This window comes from Lethenteron reissneri, chromosome 22, assembly GCF_015708825.2.
Source record: "Lethenteron reissneri isolate LAM-NWPU_2019-01 chromosome 22, ASM1570882v1, whole genome shotgun sequence".
NCBI classification, from domain to species: Eukaryota; Metazoa; Chordata; class Hyperoartia; order Petromyzontiformes; family Petromyzontidae; genus Lethenteron; species Lethenteron reissneri.
The window spans coordinates 4,900,768-4,920,147 of NC_083800.1; the positions used below are offsets into that span (position 1 = coordinate 4,900,768).

The following is a 19,380-nucleotide window of genomic DNA, read 5'->3' on the forward strand; positions in this document are numbered from 1 at the left end:
CAGTGGGAAGATCATTGAGCTTCAAAAGCCACTTCTTCCCTCCCCTTTGCACACCCCTTCCCAACAGCAGATGGCTATTCATTATATGATTTTCACATAAGCTTCTAGGATATTATTTCAAATGGTAAAGAGGATTAGCACTCTACCTATTTGAAATAAATTAAATGAACAGGTAAAAGGTAAATTATTGTTTGAAATTTTTACTTCGTTCGATAAATTATACGTACACTTTTGAAAGGGCACCACGTTAAATTAAACTTGGTTTGCAGTGGTTTAGTAGGAGTTCTCTGGACAAAAATATATGCAAGCACAGTCAGAAACATTAAGAATAGCCAAGCCGATTACGTGACAAATTATCATGCGATGCTTCGTTGGTAGTGGTGCATATGCAAAATTCACACAAAAAAACTCAAACACATTCATCTAAAACAGTGCCTTAAAATAGAAAAAAAATCACTTAGCATTGAACTAATGTACGTGCTATGAAAAAAGACCATTGCCCGTAACATCACCTATTATATTTTTTCACTTTAAGGAAGTGTCATTGACGAACGCATTGGGGTTTCCCCCCATTATATACTTATATTACACCTTGTGGGAGGGTTATTATTATTATTTTATAAGCCATCGCAGTACAGCATGAGGCCTCAATGCGTGCAATGCTATGTCTCCTCTTCCTCTTTGGCTTGTGCAACCGTCATTGCAAACGAGGTGGGCATTCCTGCTCAAAGCTCATGCTTTGCATTTTACGTGTCCGGTTTGTGCTCATTCTGACGACTCTGAAGTGCTCTGTGCCTCGACGCATGCTGGAATGTCCCCCCACGTCGCTGGCCTGGCGCAAGTGCAGAACTCGTTTGAAGTGCACGCGATTATACGACGCCAATGACCAAATTCCGTGCTCCGAAGTGGTCCCGGTCTTCTCAGATCTTGGACGACTCAGCAGAGTTGATCTCCCGGATGGTTCTCTTGATCTGTAAAGGTGCAACGTTGGGCCAACGTTGGCATGCGCTTAGAACCTGCTGGACGGACAACGGGCCCTCGTTCGACGTTAACTGGGTGGGTGACCACCACACTTGCAAAAATACAGATGTAACAGTAATAATAATGAGAATAGGTTTTTCCCATTTTTTCTGGCAACAAAACAGGTGTTGAGATGTTAAAACACCAAACTGAAAACCTTTTGCAAGGAATCATGTCTGCATTAATCACAATACTTGTGGTCAGAATGCAAACAAAAAACATACTCTGATAATATGTGCATTGTCTTTGAAACTGATTGGTCCACACCAGAGACGGCTTTCTATTGAGCCTAGTTTCAAAACGGTGTTAGACCAGAGGACGCCAAAAAGGCGTACAATAATAATAATGCTTTAATTTTATATGGCGTCATTCATGCCAACAGCACCCCACAACGCTGTACATGAATTTCGTATAACTTATATCCCATATACGCGGTTGGCTATGCACGGCACGAAAAAGCCCAACGCGCACACACACGCACACGTACATACCAAGCAAATGAAGACCCGAGTACTTCCGAGCAAAATAAATGACAAACGAATAAACAAATTAGGAAATGGCACCAGTCAGTCCATCGCGTCACACCCCAGACGACGATCCCAATTTAGTAGTAGAGGAAAGTACAACAAAATCCACTGCTCCTCTGCAATCAACCCAACCTCCCCACCCCACCTGCACATTCATCTCGCACTGACCATCGTGGTTAATCTTCTTGGTTCTTTCGGTAAAGTCACGTAGAATGGAAATAATAAAATAATAAAAATAAAACATAATAAAATAATTATCACGACGTTTCGGCCACAACGCAAGCAGCCGTCCTCAGGTGAAGACCCGGTCTGTCAGAAAAACAGCGTCTGAATGACGCTGTCTTTCTGAGGACGGCTGCTTGCGTTGTGGCCGAAACGTCGTGAGAATTATTTTATAATGTTTTATTTTTATTATTTTATTATTTTCATTCTACGTGACTTTACCGAAAGAACCAAGAACATGAATCCCTGCAGTCACGAAAGCTTTAAATCATCGTGGTTAAGTACGGTCAAATACCTCTCGCGGCACGCAAGGGGAGGCCCGCGTCTGGCGGTGGATTGACAAATGAGCCGTTGATGTCCATGGGTATATACGTTCCTAAGCAGAGTGTACACCTTGTATGTGGTAGATGTATGCAGAATAGGCAACGTACACACACGGATGGTAGAGATAGCATATACACACTCATCATCATCATGGCTTGGCTTCGCGAACGAAGATCTAGGAAGGACATCCACGTCTTCTGCAGGCACGCTGGTGGCTGAAGAGGCCTATGCGAGACAAGCAGGTCCTGCCACAACGGCTGCAAGTATAGGTCTCATCTGGGATGGGTGCTGAGGGATCATGGTTCTTCCTCCTTCTCCTTTTGTCCTCCATACGGGCCCTGCGGGTATCTTCGAAGAAGGAGGTGGCCTGGTGGACTGTGTGCCGCCAGGAGTTGCGATCAGCTGCTTGTGTTGCCCACTGACGGTGATCGATGCAGCAAGCAGTGAGGGACTTCTTCAGGGAGTCTTTGTATCGCTTTCGTGGTGCCCCTATGTCGCGATGGCCACACTGTATATACGGAATATATACCGTAACAACAACATCAACTGCCATTCACCACTAAATGGTGGTGAAATCACCACAGTGCTTGTGCCAGGCTAGGTGCACTTTAAGGCCGTGTGAAGTGTGATTGAAGGCTTGCTGGCAGGAGGTCATGTGAACAGACCCAGGTGTTATGGGTTAACTGACTGAGATAAGTGACGGTATTGGCACCACACACGCGCGTGTGAGGAGCGGTGGCTCGTTGGTTTCGGACATTGTGTCACGATCCTCGCCACCTGGGTTTATTTCTTAGTTATTAAATGCCACGCATAAGCCGGGCTTCCCCGAGGTCTACGCAGCCTTTCACGGGCACACATCTGCTCCGATGATTTTACGTTGATTTGTGTTTGTGAAATAATTTCGAGTTGTTGCGTGATATAGTTGTATTTTTGTTTTTTGTCCCGCTTTCGATTGGTGTTATAGCTGTATTTTTTAATTATATTAGTTTTGCTTTTGTAATTTGTGTAACCATGGTCAGTCTTACAAATGTGACTATCCTGGCTCTCCCGAGTTCGTACTCGGTTAAACAGATACAACTTGAAACTCGTGCGGACAGACATTTTGGATAAAACGGTACATTGGCTCATCAAATAATTGAGATTCTTTTAGCTCACAATTTGTCCATGGAATGACGTGCATGAGACTCGAATGTGTTTTTTTTATTCGCATGTGTTGTATGCAATGGGTTCACGTGATCTCTCCAGTCACCAAAGGCCTGCTATATTCACCAACATGTAACAATAGCAATAATGAATTCTTGAATTGAATGCTGACCCTGAATTGTGACAATTCCTTGCATTGCAAGGGGAGAGGCGGGAGTGGAGTGTGAAAGGTTACACCCCAAGTAAGCATCTGCGCTGGGAGACAAAGGTGGCAGGGCGTGGTGCTGTCAATACCACCTCCGTGTGTGCTGGGCTGGCGTGAATGAATAACATTGGTTTATAGAGCAAAGTAGGGGATCTTTGCGTGTATAAGAATATAACCCTATATTTCAATAACAAATGCCCTTATTATGCAAATACATACCATTGTGACTGAGTGACTGATGTGATTTATAATGTTTCAGAAGGGCTAGAAATATGTTTTTGGCACGGCGATACTGTAGCGGAGTCTATGCTAATAAGTCAGCATACTTTTATATATTGTGATAAACACTGAACAATTGATGATCACGATCAATGGCAAAGCAAGTAATGTGTCTCTTTTGGATCGTGACATGAGAGCAGATAGAAAACGGTCAAAGTTGTTCTACTGCTTAACCTTACATTCGTGTTTGTGAGAACCCTGTATACGTACACGCGCGCACACACGTACGCACCCAATCTAACCTGATGGTCAGCTGTCAAACTCCAAGTGCTTCTATTGTAGCACCCAACAAACACTGCTGAGTGTTTATATTTCACATTTCATTTTTTGACAGCAGAACAGTAGGTCGAGATTGTGTTCACAAACAGGACATTCTCGAACCTGCTGTATTTATTCGTTAATATGCCTACCGAGACACATGGATGCATCGAGCTGATGAATTTGATTTTGTTAGAAAATGCCATGCATAGCTCAGAGCTGGTGATTGTCCCAAACATTTATTTTGGCAGCGTCCCCGTGGCAAATTCTAAATCTTCATTGTTAATAATTTTTTTGGTGAGTGCAGGAGTTGGAGGGGGGGGGGGGAATTGCTAGAAATTACAAAATTCACAAAGGAGAATTGCGGCCGAGGTTATTTATGAATAAATTTGAGCTTGGAGGTGTGGTCCATTTACAGGTATGCATCTATCTCCCGCTTGTTTTAACCCTCCCCCAACACCGCGGTGGGGTAGCAGCCTGAGTGAACAAAAGCCCTGAGGTGTGCAACCCAAGCTAATGGAGGAGGAGGAGGGGGGGGGGAGATGCAGGAAGCTCATCCACTCAGCCAGGCCAAATCATTTCCTCTCTCCCCACACACACACACACAGACACTCCGAGATCCCCTTTCAGCAACAGTCTGTTTGTCTAACCCTTCCAGCCATTTATCCACCCGCCTGGGAAAGGAAGCTGAGGTATCAGCCCGTGGTGTCACCAGTTCCCTCTGAGCCATCCATCAAACTCAGCTGTCTTATGGCTGTGGTCACATGCAAGCGGTCTGAACCTTACAGTCACATTTTGCTTTGAAATCTTGTGGCGCTCGCCGCGTGCCCATTATCGCACATCTATCGTGCTGTCTGGGAGCTGCTAAAACAAGCCCCATCGCCTGACCTGTAGCTTCCTATTGAAAGGCCCCTACGGCAGTTTTTGAGGCCACAGCTCAGGACTCGGGTTACTTGGCTGGCAAGAGTGGCCCGCTGCGGCTAAAAGCACCGGTGCATCGGGCGTGCTGGATGCAGGTGTCGATGAGCCGAACGCCTTCATGATTTACGTTCCTCTTCCAACGGGGGGTAAACAAAAAGTCTCACTAGCTTCGCCACTGGCTTTTCCACGTTACTCATCGCAGCTCTCCCTCCCCCCCAGGACCTTTCGTGATGGGGCAACCGGTAGAAAATCGACGTGCTCGCGATGACAGCCGCATTTTCGTCTCTCTCCGTCTCGCGAAGGTGGAGCACCGAAATATTTTCGCGGTGATGCTGACCGGCGGTGACACCTCGTTGCCTTGCGATGTTTTTTTTTGATATGCACGAGTACTTACCCGCGTTCATCTCAGGCGCGGCACGGCATTTATCTTGGGCCCCTTTGAGGATATCACGCACTTCCTGCGGTTTAGGGACTAATCTGTACCCACCTGGGCATTAGTGTGTCCCTCAACCCTTTCATTAAGTCCTCCTGGGCCACATTCAATGAAGATGGGATTTCTTTTTTTGGAGGATCAGCCTCTAAGTGCAGCCCGAAGCCCTTCCAAGGGATTAGCATCTACGAGGCCTAATCTTCACTGATATTTTAATTAAGGAAACAGGCCAGAGACTTAGTATGTTCATCAGCACTGACACTGAGCCGAGGGGTATGTCAAGGGTTAATCCCTGCAGCCGAAATCCAATGTAGCGATATGCAAATGCTACAACTATTTTTGTAATAACATTTTCCGGATAACTCGTTAAGGTTTTGGCGGGCGCAGGACAAACAAAATCTGGCCAAACTAAATGTTTGTGGAATGACTATTAATATGGCACATTCGAAGGGGATGCGAATATTGCTTCTTATAATGTGGAGAGACGCCTGCATCTCTATTAGTATGATGTCAGATTCTTGATACATGATATTGTCTCTTTTCGTTCAATACCTTTGTGGTGTGACAAAATGTGCTCCAAAAATGTAATGAGAAACGATTATTTTCTGGAAATATTTCAACAAAATAATGAACGCAATTTTGTTTTTTTAATACATTGTATTACCAATTAAGTTAGTGCACTAGAAAGTATATTGCGGAGTTACTGCTGACTCAGAGGTTGGCATTATTCTCATAGGTCGTTTATTTAGTTCCGTATTATATAACCCACGTGCATTTCCAGAACGGTAGATGATACAGTTTCAGTGATTGAAAGACCTATGGCAGACTTGTGTTGAGTTGAATAACATTTTTCGTAATCTTTATTCATATGGGAAGATCAGAAAAACACAAAAACACTACAATGATAATTCAAAATACATTTACAAAGTTATGAAAACCAATATCACGATAATCGTCTTGTCGTGAATTATAATATCGAATTGTAAAAATGTTTAATTGTGGGCAACACGAATGTAATCTTCAATCCATGGAGGTCGTTTACCCATACTTCACCTTGCTGGACAATGTGAGTGGGTGGATGGGGACAGTCCATGGACCGGTTCATATATCACTCGTCACTGACGAAAGCCGTGGCAGAGAATCGAACGCAGATTGCCGAGTTCATATTGTGTGTATGTTGAACTTCTTTCGCACCGTACGTAGCCAACCGTGCTCATCGAAACATTCTAACCATGACTCCACCGCTCCCATGTGCTCCAGACTTAAATAAGTATCTCAACATTGGTTTGTTTGGCTATGATACGCAAGCGACTACAATGATTGGTAATGTTACGTGCGTTTTCATATCTGCGTGTGTTTTTTGGAGGAATACATTCTGAATGTGACGTAGAAATGTATCATTGTTGCGTATGAAAGGAACAAATAGTGTGAAAACATCTAAGTCGTATTTTTTACTCTGCGTGTGCAATGTGTTCTCGTGGACACATTGTTATTTTAATCAATTACCATCGAGACTTTCAAGTATATAAATCTAATTATGTTTCAATGATGGCATTGTTATTGTACCACTTAATAATCATAAGCGGCTCGTGGAAATTACACGTTTTAGGTCAACATACTTTAAAGTAAAATAAAAAAAATCATAGGGCCACGTTGTACACCATGAACAGCAATTTATTTTTGTCATGATATAACAAGAACATTCACACTTTGATTTGATTTTTAAACGGTATTATTTGTAGACATGCTTTTGCCATGTAATGTAATACAACTGTCAAGATGAAATGTGCGTGTCAAGAAAAAAGGGGGCTTGATGCGTGAGTAAAGATGATATGAAGGTAATGTTATCCTTTAAGCGGCGTTTGATTTTTAATTTGTAAAATGCTGTCATGGGCAATGTCCCTCTGCGTAATGAATGCGCAAAGAGCGTGCTGAGTAAAACGACGGTGTTATTTGAGCCCTGAGCTAAAATTCCTCTGTACATTTGAACTGCATTTTAAAACAAACTTTAGTGTATGGGGAAAAGGCATTGGGATTCATCATCACTTGTATACAATGTAAATTAGGAAGCGTTGTACTTTATTGAAAAGTGAATCACTGTAATGGTTTCCACTGGCTATTGTGCATATCTTCTATTGCAAGTATCCTGTTTACCTTATTACTAGATTTATGGAATTTTAAGATCGTAACTTAGCACAGTTGTACAATTAAAGCATTTACGCAAGTTCACAACCTTTAATGGGTTTAATATTTTGAATGTTTCACAACCTTGAGATTGTAATCACGAATGTGGCTTACGTTGAACATTAAATCAAGTAAAAACTCTCACCAATATATCCCAAATAAAAGGTGTAATCGGTGATTACCGTGAGCAAGTCATTTTGCTACCACTGGAGGCGATTATTCACAATGCGAAGACGTGGAGAAATCGATAGTTGGTTAATTTCCTTGCTACTTATAACGCTATCAATTACCACTTTTCATGGACCTCTGAAAGTACTGCATTTTTATAATATAGTTAATATTGCAGTAATTGTCAAAGTGATTGATTCCTTTATGTACGTGTAGATTTTTTAAATAAAAATGTCGGTCACTGGAAATGTTCCAAAAGTTTAATTGCAGATATTTTGGACAGCAATATTGTCATCCTTTTCAACAATAATCTTATATTTTTGCACACATTTAGTGGATTATCTTGGGCGTATTTTGTGCGATCCGTTGAGAATTGGTTATAATGATGACACGGTCAAGTTTTACACGATTTTTTTAAAACTCTAATTCTTTATTACAGTCCATGCTTGAAGAATAACTATATTTACATATTTTGTAATGTGAGGGTAAATACACCATTTAAGTGAAAACAGTATTCCCGACTGCAGAAAACGAATTCAATGATTTCCATCCATGACGTGCATGCAGCATATCGGTACAGTGTCATTTCCTGGACAAAATAAACAATATTCTTACTCTTCTCAAAATAAATTAAGCATCGAAATATACACACGTTAATTTGTTCAACTAAAACGGCACTTTTTTTTATACACATCCGTGCCAATATTCTGCGTTGACAAATATGCCATCAAGTTTCATTAGGCTATTTACATCTACAATTAAACAGAAGTTTAATCGGCATTTCGACGCTTGCACGCAAGCACATGATTCAGGGTTTTATCTTCTTCTTCCATTCCCCAGCACAACAAATCGGCACCATTTTAGACTTCGGTTCCGTCTCTCTGGTAGATGATATTGTTTACGCTGAAGCTGTATATTTGATTGTTGCTGACGCTTTGGCTCGCCGGGCTCGACTGGAAGTAACCCATGCGGAGCTGCGCTGACGTGCCCGACGGCGGAGGGATGTCCATGATGCTGGGGATGGGCATCATGCTCTGGTTGCCCCCGGCCCCCGGAGGGGAGAACTGACCGAGTCCCAGCGGCGAGTACGGAGCGGTGAGCGCCGACGAGAGGCCTTGCTGCAGCCTCCTGGGCGACGCTTCGTCTCCCATGGGCACCCCGGCACCGAGCGGGCGATGATCCATGCCCCCGTCGTAGCTCGGCACCATCGAGTTCATGCTGCTCATGAAGTTGTTGAAGCAGGGCGACGAAGTGATGAGCGACGGCGGGGGAGGTTGGGGAGATGCTTTAGACTCGCCGTCCGAGCCCGGCGAGCTGGTGAGGCCAGAGGGGGAGGCCTCCATGCCGTCTTTGGTGATGTCCGTCGCCTTGATGTCATCTCCCTTGTCCAGCGCGGTGCCGTTGGGAGACATGTCAGACTTGCGCTTCCTCTTCCTTCGGAAGTTGCCGTTGTCGAACATCTTCTCGCAGTTGGGATCCAGGATCCAGTAATTGCCTTTGCCTGGTGAATTGAATGGAAAGTACAAAGTGGAGTCACGAATTTGTCGAGTTCGTAATTGATTGTGTTGTTGGAAATCTACTGCAGTCATCGTGCACAGTGAATATTCTCGAGTTTAACATGTCAGGAAAAATTGTAACTATTTTACACATTTTTTTTACAACCCTGCATGTCAGTTGTGAGTCATTAAACATACTCAAAAACTATAACATTTCACAATTATAAGTAAATGGGGTCAGTTCAGAAAAAAAATCGCATGACAAAAATATATATTCTTGTTTTTACCAGCGAATATCTTAATTACTAAATGTTGAGATATCCTAATTTATTACACACTGGCATAAATGACAAATTATTGTACGTAGTATAAATTACTTGGATTTTATTTTATACGATGCAACAATTATAGCGACGACAACATGGTGATAGTAGATTTGCACTGTGAATATTATAACAACAACAACAACAACAACAATAACCCATGGCTCTATTAAATTGCATATGTAATGTAGAAATAAACAAAAGCCCACAGCAAAAATTTTTTTTTGTAAACGGAGCAGCACCATTACCTGGGTCATCGTCATCTCTGGGCACTTTCTTGAAGCAGTCGTTGAGCGAGAGGTTGTGACGAATGGAGTTCTGCCAGCCGGCCTTGCTCTTCTTGTAGAAGGGGTAGTTCTCGGCCACGTATTGGTAAATCTGGCTGAGCGTCAGCCTCTTCTCCGGCGTGTGCTGGATGGCCATGGCGATGAGTGCCGAGTACGAGTACGGTGGCCGCACCAGCCTGAAGAAGTCTTGCTGCCCCTGGTAGGACAGCCACGGGTTCATCTCGGCTCCCGCCCCGTAGCCCGGGCTCTGCGATGGCAGGAACTGCCTCTGGTTGGCACCGTAGTTGCACGGCTGCACGTACGACGGAGGGCTGCTGCCCACGTACGTGGGGCCGTTGAGCCACAGGTACGGGTTGCTGGCGGGTGGCGAGTAGTCGCCGTAGCTCGACGACTGGTAGCTGGGAGGACGCAGCGCGTTGGGCTGGTGGTGGTGGCCGCCGCCTCCACCGCCCAGGTTGTCGCAGTAGACCACCATGTCCAGGAGGTCGTGGGCGCTATGCCCCGAAGTGGGCAGCATGGGGCCCGGAGACTGCTGCGAGCTGTGCGGTACGAAGGCGTTCATCGTTGTGGCTCTGCCTGCTCTTTGGTTCCTTATCTCCGTGCCTGGGGATTTTCTAAAGGTGCCGCTGTTACCTGAGCTGAGCTCGCCGGGCGAAGCGAGTGAGTTGGCTGCGGCGGGGGCTGCGATTTAAATAATCAGGGCACATAGCCTCGGGTGAAAAACCTGGGAAACTGGACTAGACCTGGTCCATTAGCCAGTGCAAGCCGGGTGCTGCATAGTGGAAAAAAAAGAAGAGAAGAGAGAAGACTGAAAAATAAAGCTAAGAGACAAGCAAAAAAAAACCCTTTGATTTCTTTGTGAACTTACAGTTTCGTAATAATGTTGTGCGTAAGTTGCCGCAATGCTTTTTTCTTCTTTCACAATGTTAAGTGGGAACTAAAAGTTATTTTTGACGATTTTTTTCCAAAAAGTGCCTCTTCCGGACTGGGTTGTTATTTTGTTTTCATAAACAAATGCTGCCCATTGTTTCGTCGTAGAACGGTTAACTGTTACGTTATAGTATTGCTCTATTGACAATAATTGCACAATGTGCACAAGTACTTGTTGTGAAGTGGGGCTTTAAGTATGAACAAGGACAGTCTCAAGATGTTTATTGGTACTATCTTTTTTTTAAAATCGTGAATGACACCCACATTCACGCCTATTACTTTCTGAGTAAGGAAGGACTATTTGAAAATGTGCATAGAGTTATTTTGTTTTAACCGTATTCTCTTTGAAACCTTTGTGGGCAACCATTTTATTCATTTGGCCAGTTTTTGTTTTGCTTATAAGGTAGGTCCATAATAGCAACGTCACTTTTCTCTCGGAAATTAAGTGTCCAAGGGTTATGGCTTTTCCAAAGCATTATTTAGGGAATATTACGTACGATCAAAAACTGGCAACATTAGAATGGCTTAAGATGTCACCAATAATAGTGACAATGATGTTAAATGCCAAGATATCCAGCTGCTTAATTTGTATAACCTTTGAAAGTAAAAAAAAAGTCATGGAAACTTACAGCCTTAAATTACACGTGGATATTGCTTATTAAAATAAAATAATTTACCATTCCTCAGTCACGAGGATTGTTTGACCATACTTCACCCTGCTGGTTATTGCCTTGGATTGGGTCAAATATCACCTGCCACTGATGTTAGCTGTTGACCAAATGTTTAGCTCAGGTTTCCAGCACATTGTGCTCACCACTGTGCCACCACTCCACCCCAAATCTTATTTTTTTATTTTAAAATAGTTTACATTAACTGTGACTCGTAACATCGGCTAGCAAACTATGTAGGATTTGATTATTGTTTTTTTACCCTTCTATCTGGCAACAAAACTGACATCTTTTTTTACAAGGAGTCATGTTTACATAGACCACAATACCTGTAGGATTTGTATTTGTTAAAAATGCGTATTATAACCCATACCATAAAAAATATAGTACACCTAGATTTCCTCCAGATTTAAATTAACTGAAGTCTTATGACTGGCATTTTAAATACGCATACTTTACACATTTCAACAGTTAACTTTGCCGTATAACAAATATAAAAAAAAACATAAAGTTATCGTGATAGATTTTTAATGATTTTTTTTTACTAGTGTTAGTGAGCATCGTATACATAACTAAATACATTTCCCAAGTGTGCAAAAGTATCCAAAATACGCTTCAGAGGGGCTCTCCCAGAGCTCCCTCAAGCGGGGGGCCCTTCTGCCAGCAGTGACGTGAGCAAAGCATTTGCGGGGCTGCACATTTACCTTGTACACAATTTGTCATTCCAATTGCGAGTGTAACGTTTCTGAAAACGTCCATGATCTGTGTTGATGAACGGTCTGCTGATGGAATAATATTGGTTTTTGTTCGTTCTTTACTTAAAGTCATTGTATCTGCAATTATTCCATCGCCGTGTCTGCACATATTTATGTTTTTTGGTAAATATGTTAGACAATAGCTCTGTATATTGAGTGCCTGCAATACAGTCGTCAATAATTATCCCTTGTCACTTGATCATTCGACAATGCTTTTCGTGCAAAGCATAACATTCTGCCCTCTGCTGGCAAATGTTGTCAATGTGTCGTAATATGTGCCTAATGTCACGCGGTTCAATACGTTTTATTATGCTGGATGAAGTAATTCAATGCGGCAATAATAGTGATGTGGTATCAATATTTTGTAATTGTGCGCTAAGAAAGATTGATTTCTGTAGATGTGTTACTGTATCCACTCGTGTGTTGAGAAAACAAACAGTAATTCAATATTTCACAGGAGCCACTTGTATGCACAGGCCTGCAGACGTGTTTAATTATACCTCTCAATGTGGCATATTGAAACATTACAAGATGCATTGTGCCTTTGGTTATCCATTGTGGTTCACCAGCGTAACAAGTTATTTGTTCGAGAACAGGAGCCAGTCTGAATTGTTGATAGTGATACAATAAACGTTGCAGCCCTTTCTAAATACGTTGTTGGGTGAAGGAGGCCTTAATGAAGGAGGCCTTCATCCAACAATGTATGTCATGTCGGTCATGGGGTTTGTTTTTCCATACTTCACCATACTGAGCAGTGTGGGATGGTAAAGGGGATAAGGTGGTAGGCTCAGAATGATGGGTACAAATATCACTTGCCACTGATGTTAGCTGTGGCTGGTGCTCTAACCGCTCGCTATACCACTGCTCCACCCTCTATATTTGATGTTTATGTTGAATAGATGATACGGTTTCAAGAAAAAAAATGTTACACAATGGATATGTATGTGCTGCAATGTTGTTTATTTTCTTTATATATATAAAGGATTATTTCCACCTTCGTTTTGCATTTCATCAAATGTACCCTAACGTTGCTGTTGGTGTTGTCTCAAGATGATCCAGCGGAGTTGCTTCTGAAATCTCACCAAGTGACACTGGGGACGTCACTTTCTCAGCTGCCTTGCTAACAACATAAATGTTTATCAGATGGCAAAATGTAGCCAATTTTCCAAATAAAATTTGATCTGATATTTTGTGCGTGTAGTTATTGATCACCGGGTCAAGATCATTAAACCATTTTCCTCCAAAACCCAATTTCAACAATATTTTAACCCAGGATCTCAGTGGTGTATCTTTAATAATTGTTTATAAATTTTGATTGCATGTGCTCTCTCCTGTCGTTGCGACGCTATCAATATTTATCGCCACATTGGCTTGTGCAGATGTCTCAGTGTTGGTGGCACGTTCTGGAATTGTATTGTATTTGCTCTGAGTGGACGAGTTAAAAACATTGCTGCTGTTGCGAATGTTATTGGACAACACCAATAAAACACCACTAAGGATGCAAATGTCAGTGAACACTCTTATTCATGCGATCATTTTCTGTCGGTGCAGTTCTGGCAATATGAATTACAGGGTCATAGAACTGATTTTCATACTGCTTAAAAGAAATGTGGTTTTGTATTGTGCTACTACTTTTTTTTTAAAACGACCGCATAGATGAAGCATTGGTTTACTTTTAGAACCGAGTGGACAAATAACTTGAGCAGGTGGTGATACATTTAATGGACAGTAATTGCCCCTTTTGTTATTTAGGTTTATTGAACACATCTAACGTTTGTGTGCAATATGAAATTGTGTGCAAACAACAAAAAACGCACTTGGCAAGATTGTATAAATCATGTGGCTATAAACACAATTAATGTAAACAAATACAGCTGCAATTCTTTTGTTTTCAACACCTGCAAATATTAACCACGTCGAACCCATTTCACACTTATGTATATTATTTACTATCGGACTGATGTGCATTTTCAAGAAGATGTTTCAGGTTAAACGTTCTCGCAAGACGCATTTTAAGGTAGTTACATAAATTTGGTGTTGTTTTATTGTGCGTGGTAAAATTACCCCATTCAAATTAAATTTCACACAAAAAATGTCGTGTTTTTTTTAAAAACACGTTTTCCAAACATTATCTCGTTGTCTGTTTATAAGGTGTGTTTATAAAGTCTTCAAGGATTGCCTCACCTCGGCGAGGTGTGGCGAACTCAGAAATGTGATTTCATGATTTTCATTGACTTCATACATCTTAAAAAAACGAAATGTTATGGTTTAAGGGAATAGATAGACATAACCTACCAAAAACTCAAGTTTGGTAAATAATCGTTATCCATTGTATTCATTGTTATGTCATTGGAAAATTGTGCTTCTCTTATTTTAAATGTGGGTAGGACAGCAGCTTGTATGTTACACTGTGAACCACATGCCCCAAGTTCGTGTCCCAGCCGTGGACAACACGAGCAGTGAGCGATGTCTAAACCAGTCCTGCGCTCGGCACACCACCCTCCCACCAACTACGCTGACCAACGTGGTGAAATATGGTAAATACAAAATGCATGACCGACACACACTCATCGGTGGACTGAGTAGCTTGAATTTATGACTCATTCTTGTATACCAGTAGGTCGAAAATAAGAGGCAGCTACTGTTTTTATACTGTTCTCACAGTCCTGCACTTGCAGTACAAAGTATATATATTCTAGGATTTTAAGAATGTTCGGGTGAAAAAAATCGATTAATAGGAGCACAAATTGTAAATATAAATGCATTTTAAATGAACCGTGGTCAATATTCTGTGTCCGTTACTCCCACCTCCTCGGTGCCGCTATCTATTAAATGTCTTCCAAAATTATTCTTCCGCCGTTCCAATTGAATGCAACGTTTATTTATTACACGGATAAATCCCGTTAAGCCAGCCACCCAGTTAGTTTTGATGACAAAGCACTAACAATCAAGTTCTTGTTGGTATGGAAAGGAGCCCAGCCAGCAGCCAGCCAGGAAACTCGATACATATATTTTTTGTTTATCGAAGTATGATAATTATAATCCATATATAATTAGACTTTCCCATGAGTCTTTGGCGAGGTTTAGTTTGTGCAAGAAAAGTCTCATCACGGTGGGAGGCTTTTTTTTTGGGCGGTGAACGTGGTTGTCTTCAGCATCCTCACGAATGGAATTGAGTTGTTCACTTCTCACCCAGGTCGAACACTCCACCTGCAAAGCGGAGGTTTTCCTTCTGCGTTGGAACTTGTAGGGCCGTGCATCTGCGCGTGTGTCTCTAAACACAGTGAGGAGTGGTGGCTTAGCGGTTAGCGCCGGTGCGCTACGAATCCGGCGACACGAGTTCGATTCCCGCTCACGCTCAACCCTGGCGATGAACATCTGAACCTGCCCTAGGTCGACTCAGTCTGAAATGAGTACCTGGTGTGATGTGTAAACATCGCCACTGGGGAGACAAAGGCTGTCGGGCGTCGTGCCGACAACCCACCCCCTCGTGTGCTGTGTCGGCCTTCATAGGTGCTACTCGCTAACAGCACTTGCCCCAACAGTTTGTTTAGGCTATACGGGGGATCTTTGTCTTTGTAAATACGCGTGTACACGCGGTAACATTCTTCATCATGCTGTGTATTCGTATGTGTAGGGGTTTTTTTGCCAGAGGGTGGAACATTGATAATTGTTTTGTTTTGTGTTGATTTGACGTCTCGGCAGTACACCTGTGCCCGTGTGTTGTCACCCTGACGTGGCCATGGTGAGAGTGGTATTGCTCTGACTCTTGTTTTACATTGGCAGCCAACAAAACTCTTGAAGGATTGGCTCAAATTACCTTGCATTGTTGCTCGAATAGTTGTGTATTCCAGAATAACAGATCAACTAATCTTCCACTTTCATATGCATGTTGAGCAAGAATGCATTAGTTACGTGCAGCTCACCGAACCGAACAATACATATCTCATTTATATTGTATAAATACAGAAACAACCGTTCTATCATGATTATTATTTTATTCTGCAAAGGCAGAATGCATTTCAAAAGAACAGTACTGTACTTAACGTATCCAATTGCTTGACGACCTATTTCATTAAAAACTGATTTGGCACGTAATAAATTACGATTAGCCTTCAAATCAAATGCTTTACACTTTGTCCAGAATTAACAAAAAAAAACAAATTCACGTTTCACCTGGCAAATGAAAAACTTTGGATTGGGTCGCACAGCAGTTATTGAACTTGCACCGATTGCGAACCTCCTTTTGGCTATTTTACTGCTCAACTCTTTGGCGGAATTATCTGCGCGCTGATCAGTCTCCTGTTACAGCAGGCACGCGGCACAGGTGTGGAGTGGCTACAACCAGCCTCCACCGGAAAGCAAGCTATATCATCCTCCTGAGTGATGCGTCTGAGCATTAAGCTGGGGGAGAAAGCCTCCGGCGTTAAATACTGAAAACCATAGAGCTCTCTTGATCGCTAAATTTCAAATTGTATTTTTTTAAGACTAAGAAGAGGATCGTTGTTAATAACCTTGAAGCTGCCCTGTAGCCACCAACTATCGCATTCACAAAGTCTCATTCTTTTTGACGATACTTTATTTATTTATACGTATATTTGCAAGCGTATAGTATGTATATTGAACTTATTTCACAGCTTACGTAGCCAGCCCTGCTTATCATCATCAATCGATTATCCAGCAATGCATTACTGTGTTCACTTAGGACATCAAATGCGAATTGCGAATCATAAAATATTTGTTGTCGTGCTAACAATATGCGTGCGTTAAACACATACACGTTTTTAAGCGCGCGTGCGATTTAAACATGCATGTATTTGAATAGCGATAAGGCATACAAAACTGGGTAACGTTTTAGAAGATATGGCTTCCCTCTTATCACGGATGGCTATCAGCCTCACTGTCGACTGACAGGGTGCTTATGTAAGTGCAGCCACTTAATGGCCCTTACTCATCACCCCTGCCTATCGCTTCTCTTCAATGTATCTATGCGTGGATCTGTACGATTGTTGCCCAAACGATTGGCGTGCTGCCTGGCACACTCCATTGCTTTGGTGATGGTAATGGGGCGCATTTCAATGCTGGCTCCCAATTTTAACCATCTGCTAATGCACGTGGGCGTGTGCGCAAGTGAGGGCGTGTGCGCCGGTGTGTCCCTGTGTGTGTGTGTCTCCACACACACACGTGTCCGCGTGTGTGCAAGGCATCCTTAACAAAGAAAATTGAACAACATGCAAGGTTTGTTTTAATTTAACTCCCCTGCCATGCCCCACAAAGTTATGCAAATGTGTTATTTTGGTCGTTGAATCAATTCCTCTTTCTGCAAAACCCACCAAGTAAATTGTCACACTTTGTTGTAGACTTTGTTTTAAGTGTTTATATATACCTAAAATGGGATAAGCAATTTCCAATAGTGAGAGGCATATACAAATATCCTAAATATGTTAAGTAGAGTTAAAAACTGGAAGATGTGACAATTATATTTCTAAGCTATATTTAAAATTAAACTTAAATTTTGTTGGTCTCTCAAGTGAATACATTCTCTCCGATTTTCTATCTCGAAAACAGTTTGATTGTTCTGTAAAGTTGTACTATGTGTAAAATATATTATAAAAATAAGTACATTATAACTGTTGACCTCCGCTAATCATGCAAAACAATATCAACCGACGTCAGTGCCCCACCCTATTTCATAATTATCATAATTATGTTAATGAACAAAACTGAATTAAATGTGTTTGGAGAATATCGAATAACTTTTCGTAAAGTTTAAATTGGAGTGTGTCTCTCGTACGCACACGTTTTCCCCGTCCACTGCTCAAAGTTCTTGTAAGCTCCCCCATGGTCTGTCAGTCACTCTGACAGATTATCAAGCAGCCAGCCGGCGCTGTCTGAATACTGTTGATGTCTTGTGGCCGGAACACTGCCTGGCACACGCATTTGTTTAGACTGTACCCTTAACCTTACAAATGATGCTTCGCCTTTGTATATATTGTAAACATTAGGTGAATGAGTTTTTTATTTCAGGGCTGGTATCAGCATGAGCAGTGGCAGACGACGTTTAAAATCTTAAGGGGATGAAAAGTACACCGATGCAGGCAAGCCCACTTCACAGTCTTGTGGTGTTTATACAGAAACACAGATGACTTCAAACAATGCATTTCGTGTTTATTGTTGTAAATAAATTAATAATGGTTTCACGTAATCCACTCGTGGCTGTATTTATTAAAAATTACCCCAGCTCTATACGTTCTCAACCAGACGAATTAAACTAATTCGCTATTGAAGTAAACCCTCAAATGCAACAATCAAAACATTAATAAAAAAAAAACTCATGTATGCATACCTTATCAGTGCCTACCTTATGACAGACCAATTCAGACCTTATTTGTCATCCCGTGCCCTTAGAAATCTCAACGTTCATTTTACAAAGTCCCACCAGAAGGTAGAAACACTAACAAATAGACAACGGCTGTTACGCCGTATGGACCTGAAAACACAATTTCCCTGTACAAGAATACGGGTAAACCGTATGGGTTGACAAGTATGTGTATGCGGCAATTATGTAGCACTCGGCATACGTATCTATATAATAACAATCATCTCGCACACCTGAAGTGTTGGCTTTTAAAGGCGGCACTGCTACAGTTTTCGGCCTCGTTGGTTTTTTTCGCCGGGCAAACCTCCGCTTGTGTGTTTTTTTTTAGCGCACAAAAGTGGTCAATTTTTTTTTTTACAAAGTAAAATTACGCTATTAAGTGTCTTCTCCTTGGTTCGGGGCACTTGTGGCTGAACGCAGCAGTTTCTGCTGCTTTCGTGACCACCTCCGCCTCATGCCAAGCAGACCGCAGCGGAACGAAGCCGCTGTGGTCTGCGAGGATGGTGTTTAGGGCCGCGCGCCAAACTGTTTACTGTAAGCCATTTTCGCCAGGCGATCTTTGCTGCATGGTAGAATTTCCGATGAAAGAAATGACTGATAAAAAAAACACATCTCTTTGATCGAAATGTCAAACATTTACTCTCCGCTCAGTCAAGCTGGAACGTACTAGACGTGCACTCTACATTTTGTCCGCACAGTGGCATGACAGATGTAATATTTTAAGGTTAGAAAAGGTTAAGGTCACATGAAACTTGCAATAAATCAAGATCTCATGCTATCAGAGTAACAGCATTATGGGACGTGCCTGTCATTTTAGTGCCGTAGAATTGATATTAATTTTTTGTACTCGGAGTTGGGGGT

The 19,380-nt window shown here is 42.1% G+C and overlaps 2 protein-coding genes across 2 annotated transcripts in view; one reads left to right on the plus strand and one right to left on the minus strand.

The window, feature by feature from the left end:
* Positions 1–19,380, plus strand: part of LOC133345555 (conopressin/neurophysin-like) — a 559,395-nt gene that overhangs the window by 323,806 nt on the left and 216,209 nt on the right. The window lies entirely within an intron of this gene.
* Positions 8,503–11,100, minus strand: LOC133345549 (forkhead box protein I1-ema-like). Its single transcript, XM_061556426.1, has 2 exons — positions 9,749–11,100; positions 8,503–9,182 (listed from the first exon to the last, which is right to left on the minus strand). Exons 1-2 carry the CDS (start codon positions 10,347–10,349, stop codon positions 8,542–8,544), a joined length of 1,242 nt encoding a protein of 413 aa, XP_061412410.1. The 5' UTR covers positions 10,350–11,100; the 3' UTR covers positions 8,503–8,541.

Excerpts from the sequence above, each read along its gene's own strand:
- LOC133345549 (XM_061556426.1), bottom strand. The coding sequence starts at position 10,349 with ATGAACGCCTTCGTACCGCACAGCTCGCAGCAGTCTCCGGGCCCCATG. Across the intron at positions 9,183-9,748 it reads CAGAGATGACGATGACCCAG|GCAAAGGCAATTACTGGATC; the intron begins GTAATGGTGCTG and ends TCAATTCACCAG.